The sequence below is a fragment of the Ochotona princeps genome, chromosome 20 (genome assembly GCF_030435755.1).
Source record: "Ochotona princeps isolate mOchPri1 chromosome 20, mOchPri1.hap1, whole genome shotgun sequence".
Taxonomy (NCBI): Eukaryota; Metazoa; Chordata; class Mammalia; order Lagomorpha; family Ochotonidae; genus Ochotona; species Ochotona princeps.
In genome coordinates this window covers 24,480,931-24,498,368 of record NC_080851.1, presented here as the reverse complement: position 1 = coordinate 24,498,368, position 17,438 = coordinate 24,480,931, and the positions used below count along the sequence as shown (strand labels likewise).

Below are 17,438 nucleotides of genomic sequence, written 5' to 3'. Positions count from 1 at the left end.
AAGTAGTGCCTGTCACGTGGGCCGCAGCTACCCCTGCTGGCCTGCAGGTTTCTTTAGCATCCTCTATAGGCTTCCTTGGGGTGAGGAGGTGGGGTGGTAGGAATCGGAGAGGGAGAGTGTGGACAGTGTGGCCCAAGCCAGACCTCAGAGAGATGAAAGAAGGGATAGGAATGAGGGGCATGGCTGTGTTTTTGAAACTACGAGAAAAATGAAGTTTTCCAATCCTTGGCTACATCTTCACAGAAAAAAAAATTTTAAGATTTGTTTTATTAATTTGAAAGTCAAGAGTTGGAGAGAGACTTTCCATCTGCTGGTTCAGTTCCCAACTGACCACAATAACCAGGGCTGAGCCAGGCCGAAGCCAGGAGCCAGAAACTTCTGAGTCTACCATATGGGTGTCAGGGGCTTTTGCTGAGGTGCCACCCCAAGAATTTTTGTCTTAACTTATTGGTTTCCGTTGCCCTCTGTATGGGCATGGCCCCAGGCTCCGCATGAGGGGCCTCACCTTGTTGCATATTGACTTTCCCAAAGGAGATTTGGGCCCGCTGCTTCCTATGAAGTCAGCATGCAGTCTACTGGGCTTGTACCCCACCTTGTGGCTTTTATGGCTAGGATGTGTGGCATCTGTTGAGTTTGGCCCCCCTTCCCCCCCGCCCCTGCCTCCTATCAGGTGTCAGTGGCCCTCTGCAGGGGTCAGGGCTCTAGCAATCATGTTCCTCATGCTAGCTTTGATCACACTCAGGTGTGGTCCCCCTGGAGGATGGCCACTCCTTGACAGGAACAGTCCCAGTGGGGTGTGGGGGTGACCAAAACCAGGGCTGTAGAAGCCGCAGCAGGCTGGGGTGCTGTGTGTGAGGGCCTGGGCAAGCTCATTACCTGTCTGTTTCTTCCAGCTTACACTGCACAGCCTGAACTGCTACGAGGAGCTGGTGCTGTTTCTCCAGCAAAGCATCCAGCAGGTACAAACAGGGGGTACCACACAGGATGAGAAGTCCTCCTCCCATGGTCGAGGCTGGCCCTGAATGTAGGCTCATGACAATGGGCTGGTTTAGGCTGGGGCAGTGGTTGTCACAGCTGCCAAGTCCAGGACTGGACCAAGGTGGGGTAGGACCAGAGGGGAGGGGAAGTATTACTGCAATTGCTCCAAAAGCTTTCTCTGTGTCAGTGGAGTCCACCTCTGGACACCTGGGCACCGTCTTGGTTGAGCTCGAGCAATGAAGAGGAAGGGATCTGTGGCTGAGACTGGGCTGAGCAGTGCCCAAGGAGCCCCTGCGTGGTGTCTCTAGGGAAGCAGGGCTGGGCCCAGGGCTTGCAGGCTGCTGGAGGAGAACTGCATGTCCACTGGTATCTGCAGGGTGGGCAGGATGGCCTGTCACAGGCTCTGGGGATGGGAGTGGGGTCCCAGGAAGATGGTGGCATGGCTACCTTTGTGGACAGGGGATGGGGAGACCACACACTCCAGGGATAAGGACATGGCCTGTGTAGTCGGGCAGCCCGGCTTTAAAGCTAGGCTGGTGTAAGCTGAGTTCTCAACCCTCCTGCGCCTAAGGAGAGGCCACTTCTCCTGCCCTAACCCGTTGCTCCTGGAACACACAGTGACACAGCTGCTGCCGCCCAGAACCTGGGGTCTCACCTCAGACTGTGCAGACTGTGCTGCGGGTCTTGGTGCTACCTCCCTTCTTGTGATCCCTGTTGCCGGCTTTGCACAGGCCCTATGCCACCACTGCTGTACCTTTACAGCTTCGTCTGTGACAGTCAGCGACTTCTGGGACCCCTCTGTACCTGTGTGTTACACAAGGACTGTAATAGTGTTGGGGTATTGAGCCAGTGTCCTGAGTGTACAAGGCCTTGTGTGGTGTTCTTAGTGGTTGCCAGGATAGTTGCAGGGCAACCCTGGTGGGAAGAGGAGAGCTGGTTATGGACATGGCAGGGCAGCGTGTAGCATGAGCCAATACCCAGGCCTCGCACCCCAGTGTCTGTGGGGTCATGGGAAAGGCAGAGCACGTGGTCCTGCTCACTGAGGGTTGCAGACACATCTCTGAGCTTTCCTCCAGCCTTGCCTTCAGCCTTCTGAGCATGGGAGCCACTCTTTTAGGCCTCATGGAGGGTTTACCAGTAGTCCAGAACTTGCTAGAAGTGAAACCAGGCCTGCAGCTCCTGCTGTGTGATTTCTTCCTCAGCACTTTTCCCCTAGGTACAGCTGTGGGAAGTATCCCACTTCTGGCAGCTCCAGGGGTCCCTTGGGATGGGAGTGGGGCATGCTGCAAGGATGCAGGGGACAGGGACAAGTATGAAGTCATTGCTGGAGTCCTCTTGCAGAGTAATCATCTGTGAGATGACTTGTTCCAAGCAGGGCTGGGACCTGGCATGGACATGCAGGCAGGGAGATGCAGACCAGAGCTCTGGGCTGGCTGTCACCTGCTCCCTGACCCTGGGCCTACCTCGGTCTTCTTCAGAGTAACCCGGAGGACTGTCTGCTGAGGCTGTGCACCTGCTGCCTGGCCTTGGGCAAGGGGAGAGCCTCAGTTTCTTCATCTGGAAGATGGGAGACAGAGCAGTTCTCAGGTGACTTCCAGCTTTCTTAGCTGCCTCACCATGCTTCTCAGAGAAGGGCCTTGAATGCCCACAGTGATGTCTCCAGGTGACGTCCTGGCTGACCTGCTGTCGGGAATGTCAGGAGGCAGGGCAGCCCCGCTGGGAGCCAGCTGGAGCCTGCTGGCATCCTCATGCATGGCTTAAATGGTGGCAGGACCAAGGACACCTGTGTAACCCTGTACATGCCAAGGAGGTAGAGCCAGTCAGCGCTGGAAAGGGAGCTGAGTGGTGAGACTTCTAGGCACAAAAAAGGGGCTGGGCAGAATTTGTTCAAATGCTCAAGGATTAGCACCCAAGCCTCTCTCCTTGTCTGTGAGGTGCATTCACATCCCAGGATTTTACTCTCTCTCTTTTTTTTAAGATTGATTGATTTGTTTGAATGGCAGGGAAAGAAAGGTCTTCCATCCACTACTTCACTCAGACTGAAGTGAGGAACCTGGACCTTCATTTGGGTCTCCGGTGTGGATGTCAAGAGCCCGAGTGCATGGCCACTCTTGACCTACCTTCTGAGGCATGTTATTGGCAGCTGGATTGGGAGCTGAGCATCTGGAACTCTCTCTACTGCTCTGTTGGTGCATGAGGCCCCTTAGCACTATACGAGAGCACCTACTGCTGTGCCTCAGAGGTTTGGTAGAGTAAGCAAGACAGTGACAGTGCAAGGGACTCTGAGGGTCAGGCCTGCTCCCGGGGCCAGAGCACTGCCCTCTTTCAGCACCTCCTGGCCTGGAGGTTCAGTGTGACAGCCTGCCCTGCTCCCCCCGATCCCCGGGGAGGCTGAGTTGGTCCCCGCAGTTTAATCACTATTTTTGCTGGATGCAGTTGTGCTGTCTCAGCACTCGCCTCACCAAATCCATTTTTCATGGCCTGAGCCTAGGAGGGGTTCCTCGTGCCAGGCCTGGAAATGCACATGGGGCCCTCACCACCCAAAGTAAATAGTCTTGCTGGCTTCTCACAGTCACCTCCGCTCTGGGCTGCTGCTGGAAGACCTGGGTCAATGTGGGGTGCCCCGCCCCAGTCTGCCATGGTGCTCTTTGGCATCCCCCAGGGCTCAAAGAATGGTCCCTTCTTTGCTGGAGGCCCCAGACGGTTCTTGGGACCCTTGTGGCATGTCCTGCCTGCCTGGTCTGGTCCTTCAAGCCAGCACATTGCTCTGTGGCCTCCTGTGTCTTGGCAGCTTACAGCTGATAATTTTCAGAAGTCATTTTCAAAGTGAAGTGGATTATTGGGACCATTCAGCTGTGTTCCATCAAGGGCAAGAAGCCCCAAGCTGAGTTTCTCTCCCCTGCACAGGGCTTGGGGTGGATATGGGAGTCTCAAGGGCTGGACAAAGGCTGGTCTGTAGTCCTGGGGTCCGTAATTATAGAGGGGTGGTGCTGGCAGTGGGTTTCTGGGTCCCCTGCATTGCTGCAGGCCTGTGGATCGGGGTGGGAGGGGGGAGGACCTCACAGCCCTGGCCAAGCTGATATAGATCAGAAAGGGCCACGGGACATGAGGGCACACATGGCAGAAGTGCTGGCTACTCCCGAAGGGAAACTGACATGAAGAGGACTTTGTTACAGCGCCATGACTGTGCCCATGGAATGCAGCAGCACTGTGACCAGGGACTTGCAGTCTGAGGCCTCCCCGACCTGTGTCACCGTGAGCAGGAAAAGCCACATAACTCCTTGCACTGATCGGAGCCCTTGCACAGGCATCTTGTAGTGCATGCACCATGGCTTCTGATGTAGGAAAGGGAGGGCTTCAGGAGCCTCATTTTTTTTTTTTCACTGAGGGAACTGCTGGCAGCAGAAGTGGAAGGACTGGCCTGAGATCCCAGAGCTAGGATGAAGTTGATTTCAGGTTGGTTATTAAAAAAAAGATCAATTTATCTGTATTGCAAAGGAAGATCTACAGAGAGAAGGAAAGGCAGAAAGATCTTCCACCCACTGGTTCACTCTGCAAGTGGCTGCAACAGCCGGAGCTGAGCCGATCCAAAGCCAGAAGGCAGGACTGGGTGGACATGGGAGCTTGGGCACAGTGCTCAGGTTCTGAGCTTCTGTTCCTTACGTGGTAGAAGGCAGTGACAATACTACTTGTGCCTCCCTGCTGACCCCATCTATTGCCATGTCAGGTGGGATTGCCTGCATGTCACCTCCACCGTCATGGTTGGTGGTCACCTCCACTGCTGTCTCATGATCTCCCAGGACCCTCCAGTTGTGGGCGAGTGCTCTGTGGCAGCCCTTGTCTCTCTTGCATGCTGCCCCTATGTCACTTAAGCTAGTGCCTGCTCATCCTACAGGGGATCTGGCTGGAGGCACCTGCACGGGGATTTCCTTACAGTCCTCAGCAACCTCCAGGACAAGACTGATGGTGGCAGCGGACCCAGGGCCAGGTGCTTCTGGGGTGGGGTCCCCATTAGTGTCGGAGTTGAGGAGGAAAGTGCAGGTTGGATGGGTGCTCACTCCTCTCTCTCTCCCTCCCAGTTTGAGGCAGGCCCCTACGGATGCATCCTGCTCACCCTCTCTGCCATCCTATCCAGGACTACAGAACTGTGAGTGTCTTTTCCCCTTAACCTGTAGGGGTCCTGCGTGGGTCTGGGTCACTGTCACTACTCCAGACCGGGGTGGTGCTTGGCACCTGGCAAGGGCTCGGTGAGCCAGGTGGAGGAAAGGGAAGTAGCTGGTGATGGCGACAGCCAGTCACACACACACACACACACACACACACACACACACACCCCTCTGTTCAAGCTACTACCACATGGCCTCCCTACATGTGCATCCCTGCCCAAAGAGCTCGCAGTGACTGTAGTGTGTGCACTCTTAGGCAGGCAGGAGAATCCCTACTACATGCACAGGCATGGACAACGGAGGCTGAGGCCCCAGAGGTGACTGAGGGTCCCCGAGAGCTCACAGCAGGCTGGCCTTGCCATCCCTTAAGGTTTTGGTCCCGCAGGCATTAAAACAGGGATGGAGTCCAGGGCCCGCCTCTGAGAAGTTGAGTAGGTAGGTGCCCGGGAGAGTTGGGCCGGCTGCTTGTTCTAAATCTCCCTGCCTGGTCCTTGCTTGATCCTGCTGCTGGGATCCCTGACTCCGTATGTGACCATATGTGGCACTGGACTGTGTCAGAAGTGCCTGTGCGTTATGCCACCACAGAGTGTGGCAGATGAATAGGTACTGCCTACTACTACTGCCTGCCTGCCTAACAGCATGGAGAAGCATGGAATGAATCTGCCTTCAGGGGTGGGGAAGATTGGGGAGCAGTGTCAGCGGTGGGAAGTGGGAGGGGGGACGGGTAGCCTCATAGCATCTAGGCCACAGAGGCCCCACAGAAGACCTTGGCTCACCTGTCTAGGCTGCTGCCCCCAAATCCCTTCTGTGGGCCGAGGGAGGGGCCAGGGGCTCCGTGGTCTCATGTGCCAGCCTGCCTGCTGCGTGCCGCCACTGACCTTATTAAGTGCAATGTGTGCACAGTACTGCCTGGCGGCATTTTTCTGCTAATCCTGCCATAATGATATGCTTCATTCCTGATGTGGGCTCATGTGCACAGCAGAGCGAAGCCCCAGGCCTGGCTTTGCTAATCCCTGGCTGGATCCATGCAGCAGGGGTCCCCAGCTCTCAGGGAGGGGAGGTTGATGAGTTTGGCATTGTCCCCTTGTATGCAGGGCCCTCTTCCTCGAGCCAGGCATGCGTGTTGGAGTGTGTCTGCTTTGGTGGTTTGTAAGGCAGCCTAGGAGCAGGCTCTGCTTAACACAACCTCCTCCTCCGAAAGGGGCTGCAGGCTGCTTTCCATGATGGGCAGCGTTGCAGGACTGGGGCTGTTCTTTACCCTCCTGCCACAGCCATCCAAGCAGGCAGGTGTTGATCTCTGCCAAGGTCCTGGCATCCAGGTGGGGCAGGGGAATCCATATGGAGAAGGCTGCCCTGCTAGACCTGTACAACCTCGTGTTGATGGCCTTGCCAACACACACACAGATACCCACAGACAGACACATGGCTTCTCAGAGACACATATGGATGGATCCACCGTAGATCTCCAGACACTGATACGCACAGATATTCACAGACACAGATACCCACAAACACAAGACAGATACATACATGGATGCACACACAAGGATCCATGCAGATACACATGATCCACGTGGGCATGCAGTCCTGCTGCTCCCCTGAGACCACTGAGGCCCCACTCTGGGTCCTGCAGGCACCCTGGCTTGAGTCGGGGACAGCTTGGGTCAGCCGGGCCTCTGCCTCACTGAGGAGCTGGCTAGAGACCTTCTGTCATAGGGGGCCTGGCACAGAAGGGCTAGGCCTGTTCCAGTAAGCAGTGGGGAGCAGATCCCGGCCGGCTGGCAGAAGAACACTGTTGGCCCCTGTGAAGCCCTGCCCACCCACACCTGTCCTCAAGTGTTTGACTCTGCAGCTCTTGGACTTGCCTATAGCCCTGTTAGGTGGACACTGTTGGGACCGCTTCACACAGCGAGTAGAGCGGGTGGCCCAGACTGGGTCTTGGATTTGCTGGTTTCAGGCCTGCATCTGTCCACCACCCCCAGCTAGGAGTTCTTCCTCTGTAGATGGGGCTGGCCCTTCCTGTACCCCAAGACCTAGCTGTGCTTAGCTTGGATCCAGGTGCTGATGAGCCTGCTCGGTGGCAGCTGCCCAGACACCTCTGCATCCTCTCTGCCTTTGCTGACCCTTGGTCTGGGGCTGGTGCCCCATGGCGTAGGCCTCCCAGTCACTGAGATGTCCTGGGGTTCCCAATGGTCTAACAGCAGCAGCGCCCTCCCCTGGCAGACGCAGGGAGCAACAGGAGGCTTCTTGTGTGCTTAGGATGGGCGACTAAGTCGTGAGTTTGAGGTGACCTAGTCTCTGCTGCCTCAGATCTACTCTGTTTACAGGCTTGAGTGTGGGCAGGGGGTGGGGGGAGTTGTCCCAGGATGGCTGCTTGACCACTGCTTGCTCCCGTGGAGCAACCCCTGATCTCAGCTCACCTCTATCCGCAAGTCTGGGAGCTTCCTGAGGAAAAAGGACAGGAGCAGCTGAGATAGCCAGGGTCCAGCACCCTTGCACCTGCAAAGGTGCCTGTGTAGATCCCTTGTTTTGTCTTCTGAAGGGAGCTGCCGCATGGGTCCATTTCTGCTCACAGGGCAGTCACCTTGCACCACAGTGGTATCTGTCCTAGGACCTGCACGCCCACCTCTCTTGGGGGGCTAGCCACTGGCAGAGGCCACTCTGTGAGACGCTAGCAAGGGAGGCACGACAGGGTGATTGATGGCATGAAAGTGGGTGCCCATGCTATGCGGTGCAGCCTCAGGACACCTGAGTGCCTGCTCTGCCCAGCGACCCAGGGCCCTGTGGCCAGTCCTACCCATGCTTTCCGGCCTTTAACTCTCCCTGACAGGAGATGGTTAAGCTCATGTTTTTAAAATTCTTTTGTAGTGAGATGAAATTTGACCTTCTCCCCCTAAAACAACCCCATTGCACAGCCCCACTGTGTGAAGCAGAGGCAGGCATGGAAGTGAGGAGGGGACGATCCTGCTCCCCATCCCTGCCCTGGCCTCAGCCCCGGCCCCGGCCCTAGCCCCAGTGAGCCCTTGGCTGAAGCCCCAGCTCTGCAGATACAACTCAGCAACTTGGGGACCGGATGACCGCCCAGAGCCTTCCAAGTAGGAAGCCCAGACTCAGCTTTGTCCCAGACTCCTTTGATCTCATTTCAGGATAATCTGTTACTCCTCTGGTCTTCTGGGAATGAAGCCTGGTAACCCAAGCATATAGGACAGCCTCTGGTCAAGTAGATCAAGTGCTGTTTGACTGGCAACCTTCCAGGTCTTCCCAGGCACAGCCATGTGGGGGCCTGTGTGTGGTGATGTGGTGGGTGGCAAGATGGGTGACTTGTGGAGGCTAGGGGCTGGATTTATGTGCAGTAGGACATGTGTGAGTGTGACAGTGAGTGACAAGACGTGGTGAACCTGCCCTCAGGCCAAGATCTCTCAGACTCACACCTGGGCCCTACAAAGCTCTCTCCTGGTGCCCAGGGGCTGCCCTTGCAGTCACCGCCTTCTTTCCCTGAGTTAGGATGCTCCTAACTCAGCACGGAGTCAGGGAGGCACGCCGTAGGCAGAAACGAGCCCAGCTGAGTGCAGCCTGGTTGCTGCTGGCTGCTTCAGCCTCAGAGGCCTCAAGAACAGTCTAGAAATAGGTCTTTGAGATTGTTTACCCCAGGCTGTGTGCAGGCTCTTACTTTTTTTCCACTCAATTGCAAACTGTTTATTTTCTTTTCTTAAGAGCTCGGAGCTGTTGCTGGTAAATCTCATGCAGGATTTCATGCTCTCCTAACATTGCTACTTTCCTAGCCACTCAGCCTGCACTTTGTCCAGGGCATCCTCCACCAGGATTGGCTCCAGGGGAGCATGGGCTGGGCTTGTAGTAGGCGGGTGCTGACCTGGTGGCTGGGTCCTGGGTACCGGTTAGGGAGACAGCTTGTTGAAGAAAACCCTTTCATGGCTATAGGGCACAGGGCACTGCTAGTCTGCAAGAGGCAGTGCCTTGGCATCACCTGGCATCCCATTAGAACAGTATGAGCCAGGTTCAGAGCATCCACACTGCAGTAACTCTTCCCTTCCCTCCAGGAGATCACAGATGAGAGCAACAGTGGCTGTTGTTTGGAGAAAACAGCTCAGAAGGCACATGAGTGCTGGTTGGATAGATGGGCATGTGACAGAAGGTCAACATAGACAGATAACAGGCTACCGATTGACTTGTAGCAAAAGCATAGGCTTCAGGAGTGGCTGGATCCAGGAACAGGGCACTGTCTTCAGGACTCTGTCTGTTCCTCCTGTCTGTCTCTTCATTTATTTCTGTTTTGTCACTGTGTTCTCAGGATGGTCCTCCTGTGGGTGTCAGGCACCTGTTCCTGGTGCTCTGTCATGGCCAGGTGTAGGCTGCACCCATCACAGCACATGTGAGCACTGGTGTATCCCTAGAAAGCAGTTGCAACCCATAGAGACCAGGCCGTGGCTGGCTAAGTAAGGCATGAACTGGCATTTGGAAGTACATTTATGGCAGGTGTGGAAGAGGAGAGAAGCAGAGGTGGTTTTGTGGGTGGGCTTGGAGGCGCCTCTCCAAGACGGAAATGGGTAATTACCAAGTTCTGTGTGCAGGCAGCTGGCCCGGTGAGGTTTGTAGGATGGGGCTGGAGCTGAAAGCTGTCCTCATTGACAGTAGTTTGGGCCTTGGGTGGTTCCTAGTACGTCATTCCGAACAGAATGGGTCACGTGAGCCACACATCGACTTCCCCACAACTGTGCTTCAACACTCAGAATAATGAGGCATTAACAGCCTCACAGACCCTAAACCCTGACTCTTGGCCTTCCCTCTCTACCCAGACAGGGGTTGCCACAGCAGTTCAACCTTGAATGTGTCCTAGGGAGGCCCAGGCTGCAGAGGGTCGGGGTGTGAGAGGAGGATGGTTCACTTTCTAGAAGTCTTCTGTGCTAGGCTGGTCTCAACCACTTGAGTGGGCTGCTCACATCCTCCTTCCTTGGCATGCCCACTACAACCCAGCTTCCTGAAATCATGGTACCTGGGCTTTGCTGGCCTGGACCATCTCTGGGGATGGCTAGATCTGATGATGCAGTGGCCCATTGGCTGTGCATGTGTGAGCTTGGTTCTGGGCAAGGGTGGGTGGCAGAGGTCAGGTGGGAGAAGGACAGGTATAGGAAGAGCAGTTGGCAGGTGCCCTTTGGAAGGGGAAAAGTGGGGAAAAGTAGAATGGACCACGGTGGCAGCAAGTACCGATGGGACAGAGGCCCCTGGTGCTGATGGACAGAGGCAGCTGCCCAAGGTCTTGACCAAAGAGAAGGTGCTGGGATGGGGAGAGGCAGAGGGCAGCCAGGTGTCCCCTGTCTCCTGGGCCTCCATCCCAGCCCCTTCCTCCCCGCTGTGCAGCACCCTGCAGTTTGCCAATGCTTTTTGTGGTGCAGTCTTACCGCAGCAACCAAGGTAATAATGGGAGGCTCAGGTTTGGAAAGTGACCTGACAAAGGTCGCAGTTACTAGCGCAGAGGGATGGCAGAGCCTGACATCCACCTGTGACTTCTCATCTACTTATCCCGCTGGTGCCAGCCTACGAAGATGTCAATATCTGCTCTGTGCAAAGTACTTCCAGATTCAGCTTGGCTCCCACCACCCGGAGGCCTCCCTTTATTCTGGGTTCTTGGCCATGACACCAAATGGTCTGGTTGAGCTTGCAGGAATCATGACCTTGCAGCCATTGTCTTCTTGTTTTTTATTGTTGTTATCGTAGGAAAGAGGAAGCAGATCAAGTGCCACGTGCTTTATATAGCTCTGTCATCCGTTCAGTTCTCACAGCTGTGTATAGTGGAAGGAGGCCTCATGGCACCCAAACAAGCAGTTGGGGAAACTGAGAGCAACTGGGCAGGGGGACTACCAGAACCACGGTTGCCCTGTTTCAGTACTGGTGCTAATTGGAAAACTCAGCAGAAGTCCCACCTCTGCAGGTGACTGAGAAATGTGGTTGAAGGGGACAGCCCCTGAGAGGGCCTGACGGGAGCCAGCCCAGGGGACTGTGACTCCTCTAGGTCCCAGGGCCCTAGTGAGCAGGTGGAGATTGCCACAGCGCTGGGTTTGATGTTTTAATATTCAGGTCATGGATGGGATGCACTCAATCACATCCCAGAAAGAGCCAGCCAGGAGAGCTCTGTGCTTGTCTTCTCATTTCCCAGATAAGGTCAGAGACAGAGAAGAGGGGGCAGGCCTCCTGAGTTGGTCATTGGCTGCCCCCACCCCAGCCAGGAGTAGCCTGTGGTTTTGGGTTAATGGCTATTACCACAGACTGAGTCTGTGTCTCTAGACTGCATGAACACACTGTCCCTCTCATTCAGAATCATCTGTGCCGAATTCCGGGTTCATATGGCTTGTGGCTGAAGGGTGCTAGAGCCAGGGCCTAGGGACCTGAGTGGCCATCGGGGGATCCAGATCCTACTTGGAGCTGGCTGGCCAGGCTGACCAACCCATAGTTGAGGCCACCATGGTTATTGAGGGTAACATGTGCTATTGGTGCTGGCCACCCAACATGGGCTGATGGTAACCACGAAACCACAAGTGTCTCCTCCTGGGGTTTCCATTTCTCCATAAGTGAAAATGGAGATGGTGATCCTGTCCTTGAGGCCTCAGACAGAAAGACAGGATGCATCTGGAACATTTGAGGCTCTATGGATTCTAGACTAGGTGCCATTAGCTGCTCTGTGGGCACAGCCTTTGCCCACCCTGCCACATGCGTTGGTACAGGTGTAGAGAGACACGGTCCTGGGCCCTGAGGCTGGGCCTCCTCCCGTAGCCTCTCTCCAGGCCTGGAGGTGGATACCTTCTTGGTGTGCTAGTGCACACCCCTGCTGTCCCTGTGGGGTGAGCACTTACCCTCCTGTTTTTACTTCAATAGTCCCAGAAGGTTCTGGATACGGCAGCATATTGGGAAATTCTGGGGATTAGGACTGTAACACAGAATTTTTTGGGTGTGGGCTTGGGTGGTGGTTACACAATCTAGCCCTTTGTCTTTTTCATCTTGTCCAAAGCCCAGGCGGGATAACTGAGGAAATAGAGGCCCTGGGAGATGGGGTTCTGTGGTTTCACGGCAGGCAGGGACCAGGGCTGGGGTCTTCACCAGCTGGTGCATGTGTCCCTCCTCTGGGCAGCTGCTGGGCCCTGCCCAGTCCTCCAGGGACTTCCCCCCAGCGGAAGACGTGGACTTCAAAATTTGCCCAAGCTGTAAATCTCCTGGGCTATATATGCCACTCCTCGGCGTCTCCCCAATACGCTGATGTGAAATACACATGTCTCTCCCTTTTAAGATGCAAGCACATGGCCGAATTTCCCATCATGTTTGCACCTAAGGATGCAATTACCACTTCCCGCCATTGTCCTCTCTGCTTGTCCCAGCGCTGCCGGCTGACGCAGGCTCCCAGGCCCGTGGGGTGAGCACGCGGCTGTGAGCTGATGCCCAGTTGGGGTGGCGGGGCAGGCCAGGGGAGTGGGGGAGGACAGCTTGACAGCGCCGTGGGTGGCACGGGGCCAGCGATGCTTATCGCACCTCCCAGGACTCCTTTGAGGTTATTTTCTTCTCGTCAGAAGAGGCCTGCATTTGCCATGGACAACGTTTCCATCAATTCTCCTGCCTGAGCCAGCGCCAGCCGAGCATGGCTGCGTTCCCCCATGAGTCACTACTGCTGGCTTTTGCCCAGGCCCGCCAGGCCGTCTGAGGTGGCCGAGCCTCGAGGGTCCTTCGGTCAGGGGTCCCTTGCCCCCTATCCCCTCATCACTGCTGCTCTGTGGCTCCTGCCCTGGGAGTAAACTCTGGCTCTAATTGTGGACCGTAACCACCCCACACCCCCATCATTAAAAACCACAAGAAAGCCTTTTGCCTGCAATTGATGTGGCACTCAAGTCTCTGAGCTCATGTGGGGAAGGATGCAGGGGCTGGGTGATGTGTCTTGCCTTTCAAGCATGAATTGAGAGCTAGTCCCGCTTTTGATCCACAAAGAAGGAGAAACCACGGGCGTGATCACTGAACTTTCCCGTCCCCTGCTTGCTGCCCAGGGCCCCCTCTGGGGTGTGGGGGAGGTACTGGATTGGGCCCTGAGGTCACCGTGTGTCTCCTGTGGAGAAGCTGCGCTGGGGAAGTGACTGGCCTCACTTTGCCCTCAGCACTTGTGCGGGGGCGTCCTCCCACAGCTGTAAGGAAGAAAGGTGACCACTGCCTCGCTGGGAAGTGAGATGGACCCTGCCTTGCCCAGGGCCGTGTCCCTATCTGCTGGTGCCTTTATTGGTTCCTGGATACTTGGCTCAGTCTCACCCTCCTGTTGCTCTGTTTTATGGCCTTTCTAGAATGGCAGACAGCGGGAAGGAGAGCTTCAAGTCTCGGAGCATTTTGCCTCCTGCTTCTCCTGATATTGCCCTTTAAGGGGACAGTGCCCCTGTGTCCTGTTTCCAGCACTGCCCAGCCCCCCAAGATCTTTCTCCTATATGAGAAAAAGTGGGCTTCTCCCCTCATGCCTCTTAGGGACCCTCTCCTCAAGGTGGAGAGGATGTGGGCCACAATGCCCAAGGTGCCATTCGGTCCTTTGTCTGCACCTGTTTTTTCTCACCGGGCTGTGGAGAATGATGGGTGTTCAGTGCCATGTGCAAGAAATCTGCTCAGGTGATAGTGGCTCTTGTCTGAAGGACCCAGGGAGGAATTAGAATCCACTGCCTCCATTTAGCAGACTGGCAAACTGAGGTCCAGAGACAGGGGAGGCTGCCCCAGTGTCCACTCTTAGTACTGACCTCTGGGGTGTGAATTCAGGATGTTGGAGTCCCAACTCAGGAACACCCCCGCCCCCCACTTTCTAAATATTTATTTGAAAAGCAGGGTTATGGAAAGAGGGCAGGGGAGAGAGTCATCCTGCTCTCCAAATGGCTACAACTGGGCCATTCCAAAGCCAAGAGCCAGGAGCGTCTTCTAGGTCTCCCACATCAGTGCAGGGGCCTAAATGCCTCCGCTGTTTTCCCAGGCACATTAGCAGGGAGCTGGATCAGAAGTGCAGCAGCTGGGATTTGAACCTGTGCCCATATGGGATGTGTATGTCATTACCTGCTGTGCCACAGCGCCAGGCCCTCTTGTACCCAGCTTTGGGTGCCTTCTGTGTGAGGCCAGAGGGGAGGTGGCCATGTCCAGGAGTCTGAGTTTAACTTGGTGGAACCTGGATGAGAGTCTCCTCCAAGGAAGGCAAGGAGCACAGAGGTGCTGAGGCTCCCACTGAACCTGGACCCGCCTGGATCCTGAGCAAGGGTAGCGCCTGCGTGGCATGGGGTGGGCAGAGCTGTGCTGACACTGATTCTTGTGTTTTCCAGCGTCCGCCAGGACTTTGATGTCCCCACAAGCCACCTGATTGGCGCTCATGGATATTGCACGCAGGTCAGTGGGGCCAGGGCAGGGGGTAGGTGGCTGCAGGGTGGCCACATGCTTTTCCATTTCTTCATTCTTTCTCTGCCCGTGCCAACACCCTCAGAACAGTGTGCCCGTGCCCATCCTACATGCACCTGCAGAGGAAGCCTTGGCTGTTTTCATTGCTGCAGAGGTGGCTTTGTGCTGACCTGCGTGCCTGGAGCTTGGGGCTGCAGAGGAGGTGGAACGCAGACTCAAGTGCTGCCAGCTCTGAGCCCAGGGTAGAGGCAGCACTGCCCCAGGGATGGGATGGGGACCCGGGTGCCCTCGTACCTGTGACTGCTGAGGCACTTTTATGTTTGTGCTCCAGGCCTCACCAAGCACCTGGGGTCCCGTGCGCTGCCCTGAAGCTCTGTCCCCAGCCCCTGTAGAGGCAAGCCCCAGGGTACCTGAAAAGGACAGCAGGAAGGGCCGTGGCTGCCTTCATGTAGTAAGTCCCTACAGGAAGCTTCTGATTGTCCTTCGTCTGGGCACCTGTCTGCCCCATGGGTATTTCTGCTTGTGGATGGCAGAGACCAGTGCCACCAGTGGTGGGCAGTGAGGTTGGGCACCAGAGTTGGGGGCGGGCTCCAGGCCCTGTACCTAGTGACGTACACAGAATGCACTACGGCTGGTTCTTTCTCTCTCCGAGGCTTCAATTTTTTCATCTGCGGTTGAGACCTTTGGATGAGGCCAGGCTATTTGAACCCTGACATGCAGGTGCACCACCCACTGGGGGTGTTGGTGAAGAACAGGCTCGTGGGCTGGGTCTGAGATTCTGAATCTCGGCATACAGGAGTGCAATGTGCTGGCCCAGGGACCACACTCTGAGTAGTAAAGGGTTCAATGATGGCGAAGGTTTGCTGCCGTGTGATTTGGAGTCTGGGTGCAGGGTGTCCCTTCTGCCCTTTCGCAGGAAGGCTTACCTGCTGTGAGGAATGTTCTGGACACAGCCCAGATTGAAGAGCAGGGGCCTTTCCCCCTTGGAGAACCACAGTGAAAGAGCCCAGCCTCTTGTGAGACTTTCCGAGCAGCCGCACCCCACCCCCCAGGAGCTCACGTTTCCTCCCAGAGATTGTCTCATTTCCTCTGCTGGGTCTCAGCCACACTTGGCTGCCTTCCACAGTGGGGGCCCCTCTGCGACCTGACCCTTTGCAGAGGGGCCCCTTCACTGCCACTGGGGCAAGAGTGTTGGTGTTGATGGAGGTGTTTGTTAGCTCCATAAGTCATTCCCATAATCCAGGGGAAAAGTCTGTCATGAACATGAACTTTGCCCTGCCCAAGACAGGGCCAGGGACGAAGCCTCAGCATCCCCCATCCTTGCATGCATGTGAGGAGGGAGAGGTGTCTGCCTGCTCTGCAGTGATGGATGGCCCAGGGTCCTGGGGCGGGGCTGATGCGGAGCCTCTCTCAGGGGATCATGTGGACCCTCAGAGAACACCCACCGACCCGCCTATGACCTGAAACTCTGTCCAGGCAGGTGCTACTTCCACAGGGGGCAGCAGGAGAAGCAGGCAGGGCCAGATGTGGGTGGAGATTCGTAAGTGAGTTCAGGGCAGAGCTGTTCTAGCTGCAAGCCTCAGTTTCTACTTTCTCAACCATACTTGGACCCTGGGGTCTCCCAGCTGTTTCCATGCAGGAGGTACATGCAGTGGTGTGTGTGGGGTCTGGGTCGTGTGTCTGTGGCTCACAGGGTGTGCTGTGTGGGCTACATGGCAGGGTGTGCAAGACGCATGTAGGGGCTGAGCTAGAACTGGGATCTCCTGCCTTCACCTCTGTCTCCGGAGTACTCTGCTGTGCTTGCCCTTGTCCCATCACTGCCCTCAGCCACCAGGGCAATGTAGGGGAGGCCTGAGTTTGGCACGCCATGACCCGTTTCCTGGTGCCGAAGATGGGTTCCATCACACAGATGTTATAGCTGTGGGAGTTGGGTGAAGGGTGCACAGGAACTCGGGCACCAGGTTTACGACTTCCACTGGGTCTCCAGTTGTTTCAAAGTGCAAGTGGCTGCTAAAATACTCCCAGCATCCAGGACCTGCCCTATGGTACTGCTCCACACAACGGTCCTCACCTACACTTTGCACACATGTCTGCACTCATCGCCACATCCTGCCTTGCACTCCAGCTGTGTGGGGGCATCCCTGCCCCCTAGACCACCTAGGGCATAGGACAGAGCCCTGCATTGCAAGTGGTACCCCGTGGGGTGAACAGCTGACTTCCTGGAGTGCTGTGATGAGAAAATGTAGCCTCCTTCCCTTGGGGCTGTGGGGAAACCGAGTCAGAACTTTGCTTGTCGTCTCCTCGCCTCTTCATGTTCTTTCCTTGTTCATCCTGGTAGTGGCTGCCTCAGGGGCTTGACGCACCTTCCCCCTTGTCTCTGACAGGAACTTGTCAATCTGTTACTGACTGGGAAGGCTGTGTCCAACGTCTTCAATGATGTCGTGGAGCTGGACTCGGGACAAGGGAATGTCACACTACTCCGTGGCATCGCCGAGCGCAGTGACATCGGCTTCTTGTCCCTCTTTGAGCACTACAGTGTATGCCAGGTACCATGGTGCCGACGGGCCGGGCAGCAGCAGGGCAGTGGGGAAAGGGTAGCCACTCTCCAGTTCTTGGAGCCACATGGGATGTGGCCTCTGTTTGGACCACAGAAGGTGCGGGAGCAAGTGCAGCTTCCCTGCTAGTTAGGGTTAGAGTTAGGGTTAGGGTTGCATTCCACAGGCTATTCAGGCCCGGGGCCCACGGTGCCATGCTTTGACTCTGGCTGTTTGGTAGGACTCCATGGGGGCTCATGGCATGGCTGGGTCCCAGTGGCTGAGCTGGGTGTGTGTGTGAATGTGCACGTGAGGGTGAATGTATGTGCATATGTGTGTAAGTGTGTGTATG

The 17,438-nt window shown here is 55.9% G+C and overlaps 1 protein-coding gene across 1 annotated transcript in view; it reads left to right on the top strand.

Annotated features, from left to right (window-relative positions):
- The window catches only part of MINDY4 (MINDY lysine 48 deubiquitinase 4), an 89,239-nt gene that overhangs the window by 58,913 nt on the left and 12,888 nt on the right, over positions 1–17,438 (top strand). The window contains exons 12-15 of the mRNA XM_004582397.4: positions 894–959; positions 5,058–5,125; positions 14,480–14,543; positions 16,937–17,098. Coding sequence (XP_004582454.2) covers positions 894–959; positions 5,058–5,125; positions 14,480–14,543; positions 16,937–17,098 — 360 coding nt within the window. The remainder of the gene's footprint in view (positions 1–893; positions 960–5,057; positions 5,126–14,479; positions 14,544–16,936; positions 17,099–17,438) is intronic.